This window comes from Pongo pygmaeus, chromosome 2, assembly GCF_028885625.2.
Source record: "Pongo pygmaeus isolate AG05252 chromosome 2, NHGRI_mPonPyg2-v2.0_pri, whole genome shotgun sequence".
In the NCBI taxonomy this organism is placed as follows: Eukaryota; Metazoa; Chordata; class Mammalia; order Primates; family Hominidae; genus Pongo; species Pongo pygmaeus.
In genome coordinates, this window is record NC_085930.1 from 192,166,976 (window position 1) to 192,180,693 (window position 13,718).

The 13,718-nt window shown below is 37.7% G+C and overlaps 1 protein-coding gene across 4 annotated transcripts in view; it reads right to left on the bottom strand.

Moving 5' to 3' along the window:
* The window catches only part of DCUN1D1 (defective in cullin neddylation 1 domain containing 1), a 42,441-nt gene that overhangs the window by 7,735 nt on the left and 20,988 nt on the right, over positions 1-13,718 (bottom strand). For all 4 annotated transcript variants that reach the window (XM_054479965.2, XM_054479964.2, XM_054479962.2 and 1 more), the window contains exons 3-4: positions 12,617-12,785; positions 9,981-10,111 (exon numbers count right to left, since the gene is read on the bottom strand). In XM_054479965.2, the coding sequence (XP_054335940.1) occupies positions 9,981-10,111; positions 12,617-12,785 (300 nt within the window). The remainder of the gene's footprint in view (positions 1-9,980; positions 10,112-12,616; positions 12,786-13,718) is intronic.

Sequence of the window (13,718 nt, forward strand, 5' to 3'; positions counted from 1 at the left end):
ATGTTGTGACTAGATATTTGCTGTTACTAGTGTGCTTAATTCACTTCAAGTGCTTTAAATTTATGAGAACTAAGCATATTGCTAGTATATTTTTTTCCTTTTCAACTAATTTGTATAAAATAAGGATGATGATGAAATATTCAAATAAGTACTAACCATGTGGCACCTATAAATGCCGATATGTCAAGCTGATATACCAAAATAAGAATTTGACAAAAGTAAAAGTTCAGGTTGTAATCCTGAACAACATAGTGAGACTTGGTCTCTACTAAAAATCAAAAAACCAGCCGAGCATGGTGGCACATGCCTGTAGTCCCAGCTACTCAAGAGGTTGAGGCAGGAAGACTGATGGAGCCCAGGAGGTTGAGGCTGCAGTAGGTCATGATTGTGCCACTGCACTCCAGCCTGGGTGACAGAGAGAGACCCTGTCTCCAAAAAAAAAAAAAACACCACACACAAAAGAAAGAAAGTTCAGGTTGTAAAAGAAGATAAATTCTTTTTTTTTTTTTTGAGACGGAGTTTCACTCTTGTTGCCCAACCTGGAGTGCAGTGGCGCGATCCCTGCTCACCACAACCTCTGCCTCCCGGGTTCAAGTGATTCTCCTGCCTCAGCCTCCCAAGTAGCTGGGACTACAGGCATGCGCCACTATGCCCAGCTAATTTTTTATTTTTAGTAAAGACAGGATTTCTCCCTGTTGGTCAGGCTGGTCTCGAACTTCTGACCTCAGATGATCCGCCCACCTCGGCCTCTCAAAGTGCTGGGATTACAGGTGTGAGCCACCACGCACGTCTAAAAGAAGGGAATTTCTTATAGTCTACATTCATTGCCCTGTTTCCCCATTTCCCACAAATTCTAATCCTGTTAACCAATGTCTACCTGTCATCCACCCAAATGAAATTAAACTCTGAAGGGTCATCAGACCCTCTGGTTACTAAATGAATACTCTTATGTCCTCTCTGCCATATCTTAGAGAACTGAGTGTACCTCCTGATAGAACTGTCACTTCCTTCAGCTTCAATGATAAGCACTCTTACTGATTTTCCTCCATTCAATCTAGGCTTCTCACTTCTTTTCCTGGGGCTCCTCTTCCTCCATTCATCCATTAAATGTTGGTGTTTTGTAACAATGTGTGTCAACAATAACCATTTTTCTAATCTCCCTCAGATTTTCAAACTTGGTTTCAAATATCATTTTTCATGTTATACATTCAACCACCCCTAAAAGCTCCTAAATCTGAAACCTATCTCTATATTCCAGACTCAGATATCTAACTGCCAGAAGACATCTTCCAACTTGGTATCCACAAACAACTTAAACTCAGCAGGGCTCAAACTGAACTCTATCTTACCTCTATAGACCTGCTCTTCCTTCTCTCTCTCAATGTCACCACCCACTACAGTATTTCTCAATGAAACACTTCTCATTAGCACCATCCCCATCCCCACCACCCTGCATCTCCTTCCCATGGCCAGTCATGGCCTTAGGTCATTATGAAAAAAACCCCACAGGTTCCCCAGATGTCTCCTGAAAGTGTTGATAATCTCTGAGAAAGGCTCCTTCCTTCCTCATCATACACAACCAACCAAAGTACCTTTTAAATCTATCTCTTCTCCATCCCCACTGGGAAGACCTATGTTAGGATATTCCTCGTTTCTAACTAAATCACTGGGATAGCTCCATAACCAATCTCTCTTCTAGTTCAGCTTTCACTTCTTTCAAAGGACCACAGTGCTTTGAGATCGACCTTTCAGGCATGAATCTGGTGTCACTTCCATGTTAAAATTCTTCAATCATTTCCAATTACCTTTAGATAAAATTTGCACTTCTAGTCAAATGAACGCACTTGCAGTTCCTCAAAGGTGGAATGTTCTTTCACCTCTGAGCAAGTGAACATGCTAACCCCTCAACCTGAAATGGCTTCTTTTTTCCTTTGGTCTTGAAAACGTGCATTCATTCTTCAAGGCTCAAAAACTATACCCTTTTTGAAGGTACTGCAAACTACCCCAGACAGACTAAAGATGCTCTTGACTCCATGCTCTCAGTGAAAGCAGTCCAGTGTTTTTGAATAAAAAAGGAAGACTTTAACTCAAAAAGATTAATAAGTTATAACTAAGAGCTGAAATACATAAGATTAAACAAGGATAAAATGTTAATTGTCACAGGTATAGGAAAAGAAGCCCTTACAAAGAAATTTATAAGTGATGAAGAGAGCAGCCTAGCTAGAGAGAGGTGATTTAACATAGTAGTTTAGAGTATGAGTTTTAGTCTCTTAAACCCCTACTCTACCACCAGCAGTTAAGTGACCTTGGGCAACTGGGCTGACTTCTCCTTGATTCAGTTTAAAATGAAGATAACAATAGTACCTATCCTTACCTGGTTGTTCTAAGGACTAAATGAGTTAATACATAACAAAGCATTCATAACAGTACCTGGTAAATAACATATCAGTTCTTACTATTATCATTATTTTAAATCATTTAGAATTATTAGATTCTGAAGCAGTATTGGAAAAGACAACAAAGTCAGTGATAAGGTAACAAGAAGCAACAGCAGTTAAAATAAATGGAAGGAAAATATAGAGAAAAAGAAATAACCAAGTCCTAATAACAAGCTATTGCATAAAACTGAGGTCCCTGCAAAATAAATCCTTAAGTCCTTATGGTAAAATGTAAAATGCAAACAGAGATACTCCCCATGTTATTCTTTCAAAGAGAATCAACAAGAATAATGTGGGATTTCACAGCAGATGATCAGCTGAATGCAGGATGAACATGGAAATGAATTGAGACTAGACTCAATCACAGTCCCCAAAAGAAGCAAAATGTTGCCAGCTCACTGGGGAGGATGGAATGGTGATTAAAAATCCTATTCACAATGTCTTTTTTTAATCAATCTCAACAAATTTTATAACAACGAAAAAAGAGATATAAAATAACATATATAGTATAAGTCTGTTCATACAAAGTTCAAAACCAGTGCTTGCACATTTTCAAATGGTTCAACAAATAAAATATGTGTGTACATCCATCTACTGAGATATAAAGAAAACATGGTAAAATGTTAACAATTGGGAATCCAGGTGAAGAATATGCAAAAGTTCACAGAACTATTTTGCTACCTTTTTTGATTGATATTTTCAATTGGTATTTTTCAAAACAAAAAGAGGTAAGTTAAAAAACCAGACAAAGCTAATTTATATTGTTTAGGAACGCAAACATGAGTAGTAAAAGAATTAAGACTATAATTATCAAAATTCAGAATAATTTCCAACTCTGGGAAGAAAGATGAGCTTTTGCTGGGATCTTCTGATGTCAGCAGTTTCTTCACCTGGCTGTATAAATGCATGAACTTTTCTTTATATTTATTAAATTATCTATATAAATTCTATGCATTTTTTTCTGTGTGCACATTTCACGAGAAAAAAGGTAAAAACAGTATGATGAGGTATATAAAAATACAAATAAAAATCGCTATACACTTGTTAAACATTAGTATTTGAGAATGCTGCTTCTGCTTTGTAACATGCAAACATAAGTATGAGGCTTTTGCTATGAGTCATTTACTTGAGATCATTTATCAAAAGGCACTTACTGAGGACCAATTTTTGAGGCTAGCAATATAATAATGTCATTTATTTTTACATGAGGTGGTTCTTTTCTTATACAACCATCAATTCTGAATCTGGTTTAGTTTGGTATTAGATAATACTTCATACACAATTTATATTGTTCATGTCTAAAATTTGTCTATTTTTCTAAAGCTTTTTCTGATTTCCTCATTAGGATTTCACAGTATCTTTTGTGAAACAGTCAGAAGTTGGTCAGAATTTCACATTCTTAAATTGACTTTTTTTTTTTTTTTTTTTTGAGACTGAGTCTCACTCTTGCTGTCTGGAATGCAGTGCAATGGTGCGATCTTGGCTCACTGCAACCTCTGCCTCCAGGGTTCAAGGGATTCTCCTGCCTCAGCCTTCCGGGTAGCTGGGATTACGGGTATGCGCCACCACACCCGGCTAATTTAAACTGACTTTTAATACAGCGATATTAATTCACTTGAGGGTCTCCTCCTGTGTTTTCTAAACCAATATCAAAATCTAAATCATCATCACTTCTTTCACTTCTTCTGCAGCTTCTTCTATGGATGGAACTTAGATTATTTTCAATATTCTCTGTTTTTCCTGGTTCTTTATTGAACAGAATAGCAACGTCTTCTTCTTTCCACATTTTGCGCAAACTTCAAGTTCATAGGCACACGGTCTACACGTTATGAGATAAGAATCCTCCACTGTCTTCTGTAAACATTTAACACATTTTTTTGGTTTGATAATGGTTTGTATTTGCTATATTTTACATGCCACTCAAGAACTTCTTTACAGTGCTGACATACTCCATCAGGAGGGTTTTTTTTTTTGAGACTGAGTCTGGCTCTGTCACCCAGGCTGGAGTGCAGTGGTGTGATCTTGGCTCACTGCAACCTCCACCTCCCAGGTTCATGTGAACCTGCCTCAGCCTCCCGAGTAGCTGGGATTACAGGCACCCACCACCACACCTGGCTAATTTTTGTATTTTTAGTAGAGACAAGGTTTCACCATGTTGGTCAGGCTGGTCTCCAACTCCTGACCTCAGGAGATCCACCCACCTTGGCCTCCCAAAGTGCTGGGATTACAGGCGTGAGCCACCGCGCCCAGCCGCATCATGGTTTTGTGTTAGTTTTCTTGGTCTGAACATGCTTATCAAACTTTTTTTTTTTTTTTTGAGGCAGAGTTTTGCTCTGTCGCCCAGGCTGGAGTGCAGTGGCATGATCTCAGCTCACTGCAACCTCTGACGCCCGGGTTTAAGCCATTCTCCTGCCTCAGCCCCCGGGGTAGCTGGGATTACAGGTAGGCACCACCATGCCTGGCTAATTTTTTATTTTTAGTAGAGATAGAGTTTCACCATGTTGGTAAGGCCGGTCTCGAACTCCTGACCACAAGTGATCCACCCGCCTCAGCCTCCAAAGTGCTAGGATTATAGGCGTGAGCCATCGTGCCCAGTTGAACTTGCCATTTTTGAAGCTAAATATATTCTGGTGCTTCTGAGGCCTGGAATGAGGCACGTTGCCTTTCTGGGAGCTCATCACCGAAACCCCAATCACCCCTCACTGGGAGCAGGCAAAAGCCACGTCTTAATTTACTTAGAAATATCTACAGCTAATACAACATAACAACAACAACAACAACAAAACACAGAATGTGGAGTCATAAGGCCTGAGATCTAGTCTCAGTGCCAGTCCAATCACTCTCCAGTTAGGTGACCTTATTAACAAGTCAGTCTCTCTGGCTATGAGTTTCCTCATCTATATGATGGAGAAGATAATATGCTTTTACTTAGCTCAAAGGGGTTGTTATGAGAACCAAATGGGATTATATAGATGATCGTGTTCTTTAAAACACTATAAAATTGTTCCTAAATATTAAATATTTAACGAATAATGTTCAAATCATTTAAATCAATTGTAGAGGTATAAGATTCCAACTGAACCACAACCTACAAGAAAGTGACTCATAGACTTTAGTCTAATAAAAGTTCAGTATGGCCCTAAAAATGATATGGCTGCTAAAGAACATACATAATCTTTGATCAAATTAACATAATGAATAGTCTCACAAAAATTAACAGACCCACGGTGTTATATATTTACTTAGCCTCCTTTTGAAATATGATGTTCAACTTTACGGGTTCTATTTTGAAAGAAATTGGAAATGTGTTTGGGGGGATAGTAGTGGGAATAACAAATGTCTCCTGTAAGAAGAATAGTTAATTAATGCTGGCCTGGAAAAAAACAACAGGTAACTGAGAGTGGATCTTTAATTTTAGCCTTTGTCTGTGTTGCACTGGGGGACAAGTAAGAGCAATGATAGAAGTAATAAAGACAAAGATGTTAGCTTAATAAGGAAGAACTGTGTAAGAACAAGTAAGGATATTCCGTGATAGGAATGGACAACTTCCTAAAACAATGTGTGTCCAGTCCCTGCATGTTCAAAAGGAGAAGCTGAATGAGCATCAGGTAAGGATGCTACTTTGGGTAGGTTAAATTTTATAGAGGACTTATGAAATCCTTTTCAAATTTTAAGATTCAGGCAATTATCAGAAAAAGGCAGGCTGGGTGTGGTGGCTCATGCCTGTAATCCCAAGACTTTGGGAGGCCAAGGCGGGGTGATAACTTGAGGCCAGGAGGTTGAGGCCAGCCTGGGCAACATGGTGAGTCCTTATCTCTACAAAAAATATAAAAATTAGTCAGGCGCGGTGGCACACGCCTGTAGTCCTGGCTACTCCGGAGGCAGAGGCAGGAGGATCACTTGAGCCTAGGAGTTTGAGACTGCAATGAGCTATGATCATGGCACTACAGTCCAACCTAGGCAAGAGAGCCAGATCCTGTATCTAAAACAAATTTAAAAAAAAATGTTTAAGTCAGATTACAAAAGCAGATGGCAATAGAGGAAGCACCCTATCCTGGTATCACAAGAAGTAAGGTTATAAAAAGTGAAAAAATAACCAGCCTGGGCAATACCGCAAGTCTCCAGCTCCACAAGAAATTAAAAAATTAGCCTGGCATAGTGGTGCTTGCCTATATAGTTCCAGCCACTCGGGAGGCGGAGGCAGGAGGATCACTTGAGCCCAGGAAGTCAAGCCTGCAGTGAGCCACGATCGCACCACTGCATTCCAGCCTGGGCAACAGAGCAAGACCCTGCATCAAAAAAAAAAACAGTAAAACAGAAACATGGAATACAGCAGTTCTCACTTTAATTAGCACAGCTATTTATAAACAAGCCACAGTGCTGTCACTCACTCTCTGCCAATTTGCTTTGGGCCTTACCTCTCCTATGATCTTCTAATTCCTGTCCGCCAAATCTTGTCATTTGAGAGCCCTGTGAGCCCTTAGAAAGGCTGCTAAAACTGTTTCCTTTTCAACTAAACTCTGCAAATAAGCACGCCATTACATTTCCTGATACCTCACACCAAAGCAAAACAAACCAAAAAAACTATCATTTGTCTCTTACTACATTTTTCTTTAACTAATAGACTTTTTTAGTTTTAGGTTTATGAAAAGTTGAGCAGAAAGGAGATTTCCATATACCCTCTTCCCCAGTCAGTTCCTACTATTTTTAACATCTTGCTTTAGTGTGGTATATTTTTTATAACTGATGAATCAATATGAATATATTATTATTGACTAAAGTCCATATTCTATATTAGAGTTCATTATTTGTATTGTACACTGTATGGTTGTGGGGGGGGTCTTAAATAATATTTTCATTGTAGGTAAATACATATAACATAAAGTTTATCATCTGAACCTTTTTGAAGTGTGCAGTTCAGTGTGAAGTACATTCACACTGCTGTGCCATCGATCTTCAGAATGCTCATCTTATGAAACAAAAACTCTACATCCTTTAAATATTACATTTTTTTCTTCAGCACAATACTTATTAGATAACAGAATAAACATACATAATTCTTCAACATAATGCTTTCACATAATCTGTTTCTCAATTTTTTCCTGTAATCTAAAATTCCAATTTACCATATTAATATATCCAATAGTTATAAAAATTTAATTTTGCTCAATTTTTACCACAAGTAATAAAAACTAACATTGAGTCTCAAAACTATATATTCACCCAAAACACCATTTATTTTGTGCTCCAGTAAAGGGTAGCGATATAACTAAGAAATAGGTTATGTCCCTTTAAATCAACATTTGACATTCACATTATATTTAATCTTATCAAAATATTGTACTACACTTCTAAATATGACAAAATAATTATTTTACACATACATGTAAATTCAAAGACTTTAATAGATTATTATTTGTGGAAAGGAAAGAGAAAAATAGAAAAAACATCCCAGTTAACTGGTGGCCCCAGACAGAAACTAATTGTAGGTAACCTGGCTTATTTTGCCTGCAAAATGAGGATTTTTCCTTTAAGAATAAGATCCTATCTATATTGAGCAATCAAGTTGGCAAGGAGGCTTTATTATTGAGAATTTCGCTTTACAAATATGTTATGAATCTTTCATCAATTCAGTCATGTTTAGTAACTCGTGGGGCCATACCACATAACAAAGGTTATACATTTATCCCTTCCTCTCTACCTTTCCGTCACTTCCTCAATCTAATCCCTGTTCATATAAACTGTTTCTCAATACTTCCCCCCAATTTAAAAGATAAAGTGGAATTAGTGCAAAAGGCCCCTTATTAGCCTCTCCAACTACTATATCTTCAAAAACCAAAAAAAAAAACCTCACTTACCTTCACTGGGTAAGTTACTTAACCTTCCTGTGCCTAAATTTCCTCATCTTCAAATTAAGGATAATAAACTGCTAGCACTTTATTGCTATGTATTTGGCACGGCACATAGCAGGAGGTAAATTACTGAATGAAAGGATGACAACTCAAAAAATTGGTAAACATTAAATGAGGCAGTGCTATGGTTTGGATATGGTTGGTTTGTTCCCACCAAAACTCGTACGGAAATTTTATCCCCAGTGTGGTGGTGCTGGAAGGTGAGGCCTGGTGGGCAGTGTTTAACTCATGGGGGTGGATCCCTCATGAATGGCTTGGTGCTATTCTCCTTTTGCAACAGTGAGTTCTTGCCAGAGGGAATGGATTAGTTCCTGGAGTGTGTTATTATAAAGCGAGGCTTCTCCTCCTGTTTGGTCTCTCTCTTCACAGGAGTCTACTTCCCCTTTGACCTTGTCTGCCACATGATGATGCAGCATAAAAGCCCTCTGCAGAAGCCAGGGCCATGCCCCACTCCTAGCCTGCAGAATCACGAGCTAAACAAACCTCTCTGTCAGTTACCCAGTCTCAGGAATTCTGTTATACCAACATGGAATGGACTTACATACAAGACAAGTAGTATATGTAAAGTACAGTACTTAGCACAGTGCCAGGCATACTAAAAGCTCACATTAAATGGAAGTTATCACCATCATCAAAATCTTCATTGGGTCCCCATTTCCCACAAATTCCAATTTAAACCTTTCTGTCTCCAAAAAAAAACAAAAACAAAATCCTCTCTGATTTCAAAAGAAGCCTGTGGTTATTTAGCTTTCTTGTGTCTCACCAATTTAATCTCTAAACAAGCATTCTCATTAAAATCAAACCAACAACTTCTCTCTTGCACAAAGCCAAGCTTATTGCTGAAATTTTAGACCTTCATTCATAACTATCTTCTCACTGGAACATCTTTTATCTTCCCTTGTCCAGCCAAATACCAAATCCTTTAGTTCATATCCCACCTTGTCCAGGAAGCATTTCCCAACCACTCCTGCTTTTACTCATTTCTCCCTCTAAAACCCTTACATACTTTTATTATTTTGTAATTATCTACTAGCACTATCTAATCTTTTTAGGTAATTTGCAAATTACACTGTATCTTTTACTCTCATATCCCTTAGCTATCCCAAAAGCAAATGTACAAATACAAATGGATTGATCTAAACTTTTACAGTGGTTATTTGTGGATAATAAGATTATGAATGATAAGCATTTCATTTTTCATCCTTATAGTTTTCAAATAAATCATAACAAGAAAGACTAAATTTATCTGGCATTCTATGACTCAGAGATCTTATAGTGCTATTTCTAGAGATCCTAAGATCCTAAAGTATCTTCAGGGTCATGGATGAAAAAATGAGTGAATGAATGAACGCATAAACAAATAACTGTCAGTGGAATTTTAACAACTATCTTCTACACCGACTGTAGTTTTCATAAAACAAAAGTCAGTGGTTCACATATAGTACCCGGTAAACTTACTCAATGTGCATGGTATTTTCTGATTAAAAGTTTCCTGTTTCTAATTACTTTTCAATAATTGGTATTTTCATGACTTTATGCTCAAAACACACAACTTTCTATTACAAAAACGACACTGTCAATGTATTTGAATATATCTGAAACACCAAATATAATTTTTAAAAATTCTTACCTAATCCTTTTTGTCCTGGATTCTTTGCAAAATTAAAAGTAAACTGGTAAAAATCCTTAAATCGTCCTGGTTCTTTCAATTCTTGTTCCATCTTGGGTATCTGGGCCTTTAGTTTTTCTATGCTGTCACATCTGCATTGTAAAATTAAGTTTATAAAAGATTAACTGTTTCACTATAAATTAATAATTTATTTATTCCCATGAGGGCTTACATTTATTTCCTAGAACTACTTCTTTAAAAGTCAAATAGTTGGAATTCAATCTTTTTATATTACATAAATATAAACACGCATGGGGGTTAGCTGCGGGAAGAAGAGGTCTAGAGCGATTAAATGTTCTAAATAATTACTTTTAAAAGAAACGGGCTATTCGTTTTAATGACATAATTCACTAGACTATCAACACTTTCACTAGTAGAAGTCAACTTCAGTGCATAAACAAGAATGTAATCAGCATAACAATCATTTGAAACTGTATCAGACACTACTGACATAGTAATTGACCGCATCTGCCATCTAAATTAACTAAAAGTATGGTCTCTCGCTTCTGAGGAACATTCCTTTTGAAAACTTGCTTCTTGTTATATACAAAGTACAGTAGTAAAAGGTGAACCTCCTACCACCTCCAACTGAATTATCTCAAAGTAATATTAAGCTTTTTCTGTATGTGCAAAACATTCAACTTTCAAAGAGTTTGAAAAGCTCTAAGTACCAAGCCTTACTTTCCTCATATAACCTTATGGTAGAAATACCCTATTTCTTATAGATTCCACAAACAAATCAATTCAATTTTTTTCCTTCTAATCATTTTTTGCTTTCATTTTTCTTCTACATTCTTTGTAACACCTTCCAGATCATTAGTTTGTAAATTAAAATTTTGATTTGAAAGTTCATTACATATTACATGAATTCAGTTTCAAATTTTTAAAAACATTGCTTCCTTAAGTTCTGATGAAACCTGTCCTAGCACAGAAAATCCCAGCAAGTTCAGGATGGGCCTGGCTTTGGCTGAAGGACATAGTGTCCAGGCCAGTTAATTTACTGCCTCTCAGCTTTAAACCTATCCTTCTTTGCCCTACTTTGTGATATTGGACTGCAAACTGTGAGACTTCATTTTTCTTGCCAGCTGGCTCCGTGTTAGGCTCTACCAAGAGCCAATGAAAGGCTGGAAGAGGAAGAAGGAACTTTTCTTATCCCAGTTTGTTTTCTCCAGAGGGCAAGGGTTTTAGCGTGTGGGAAGGTCCCAGCAGTATCCACCAGTGGTACCAATCTCACAGCCTGCAGCAAGTGGCCTCCAGGCAGTTTTTTCACCAGCATCACAGGTGGCCACACCCTCTCCCCCCAACCCCCAGATCTGAATCTCAGCCTTGTGGGGATCTCCTAAGCTTCTAAATTTCTTGTCTGTTCCCTTCCCTTACTTCCCAGAGGTGGTAGCAGCTTGCTATGTTATGCCTTGGAGTTTCCTTTTATCCCTTTGACAGAGCAAAGCAAGTCTTTAAATTTCCTCTGTTAAAATTACAGGTGTGGTTTTTGTTTTGTTGTTGTTGTTATTGTTGTTTTTGAGATGGAGTATCGCTCTTGCTGCCCAGGCTGGAGTGCAATGGCGTGATCTTGGCTCACCACAACCTCCGCCTCCCGGGTTCAAGCGATTCTCCTGCCTCAGCCTCCCAAGTAGCTGGGATTACAGGCATGCACCACTATGCCCAGCTAATTTTGTATTTTTTGTAGAGACGGGGTTTCTCCATGTTGGTCAGGCTGGTCTCAAACTCCCAAACTAAGGTGATCCACCCACCTCGGCCTCCCAAAGTGCTGGGACTACAGGCATGAGCCACCGCGCCTGGCCCCTGGTGTGGTTTTTGTATCTTGACTGGACCCTGACTGACTGCAATGTCACTCAGACGCAAATCATGACTCTAATACTACCTAATTCTATAATTTCTCTGTATCTCAATTTCTTCATCTCTAAAATGGGGATAGAAAACTATTCTCAAAAAGTTGCTGTGAAGAGGTAGGTGAAGTACTTAGCACAGTTAACTGAAATAAAATAATGTTCAATAAACGTTAGCTATTATTATTCAACAGTGGCCCACTAAAAAACAGAAAGGGCAGCTTGTTACCTACCAACAGACTGATTACTTCTGTCTGCAACCTCATTAAATATGGACAACTAGAGGTCACAGGTAAAACCTCTACCCATGACTTTTCAATCCATTTATCCAAAGACATTCAGCTAATCAGCTGTCAAAGTGTTAAGTGAAACAAGTAGTAACTTCTAAGGCATCTTCCAGTTTTTAAATTCTAGGATTTTATAAATGCAGGGTTCAAAGTCTCACATTAGGAAATAACTTTAAAACTTGGTCATTTCACTTTTCCATGGTAAATATTAATGAATAATACTAATGAACCTGCCTTAGAAGTAAATGATAAGAATATATCCGAATAGAATAGGCTGTACTAACTATACAAATAACCTGACAAACCCAAAAAACTGTATAACATGGAAACTAGCAAGTTAACCCATTTCTATTTATACCAATGTTTGTGGGCCAGCAAATCTTTAAATTTACACTAAAAAGTTCATGACATAATTCAGTTCCACAGTAACATATCTAATTTCCTATTGTAATTATATACTCACCCTAATTCTGTCATGCCATCCATGAACTCCTGTTTGGAGAACTCGCACTGTGTTGCTGCTCTGAACTTCCATGCAATGATCAACACACTAATGCTGGCTGGATCGAGTGCCAGGTCATCACAGAACTGCTGTATGCCATCTATTCCAATTTTATTCTCATCTTGAGGATCTTTAAAAATAACAATGCAATATTAAAGTAGTGTCATATTATGCTACATTACAAAAACTGAAAAAGGTAATGCTTTACATGCCATTTTTTAAATGACCACAATATATGGAAGGCATGAAACAATGTTACTCTAACATACACTTTCCCATTATTTAAAGCCATTCTCCTCACTGACAGCATTCTTAAAGTGTACAAAAGATATATATGCAGATGAGACATGATTTTTTAAAGTCTCGTTTATTCATGTGAAATATGTCCCATGATTATACACATTCAGAAAATCAGACATTCGTATATAGGGACATGGGATTCTAATTCAATATATCCATATTTTGCTTAGGTAAGCATTCTGAACAGAAATTCTTTTTTTCTTAGAACAAAGTTCATTTTACTACAATTACTTCTTAAGAGTATCAGAAAAACTGTAAACTAAACTATGCAATTCAACCCTAATCTCAACAATGTAAATATCTGTTGTTTAAAGAAAAAAAATCAATACTTATCAGAGAGGCAAAAATTTTAAATAACAAAAACAAAGAGAAAGAGGCACTCATAGACTGCTATCAAATATGATTTACTAACACCTTTTTTTTTTTTTTTTTTGAGACAGAGTCTCACTCTGTCACCCAGGCTGGAGTGCAGTGGCATGATCTTAGCTCACTGTAACCTCTGCCTCCCAGGTTCAAGCGATTCTTCTGCCTCAGCCTCCCGAGTAGCGGGGACTACAGGCACATGCCACCATGCCCAGCTAACTTTTGTATTTTTAGTAGAGACGGGGTTTTACCATATTGGACAGGCTGGTCTCGAACTCCTGACCTTGTGATCCGCCCACCTCGGCCTCCCAAAGTGCTGGGATTACAAGTGTGAGCCACCACGCCCAGCCTTGCTAACACCTTTCTAAAAGTAATCTGGCAATATTTCCAGCAATAAAAA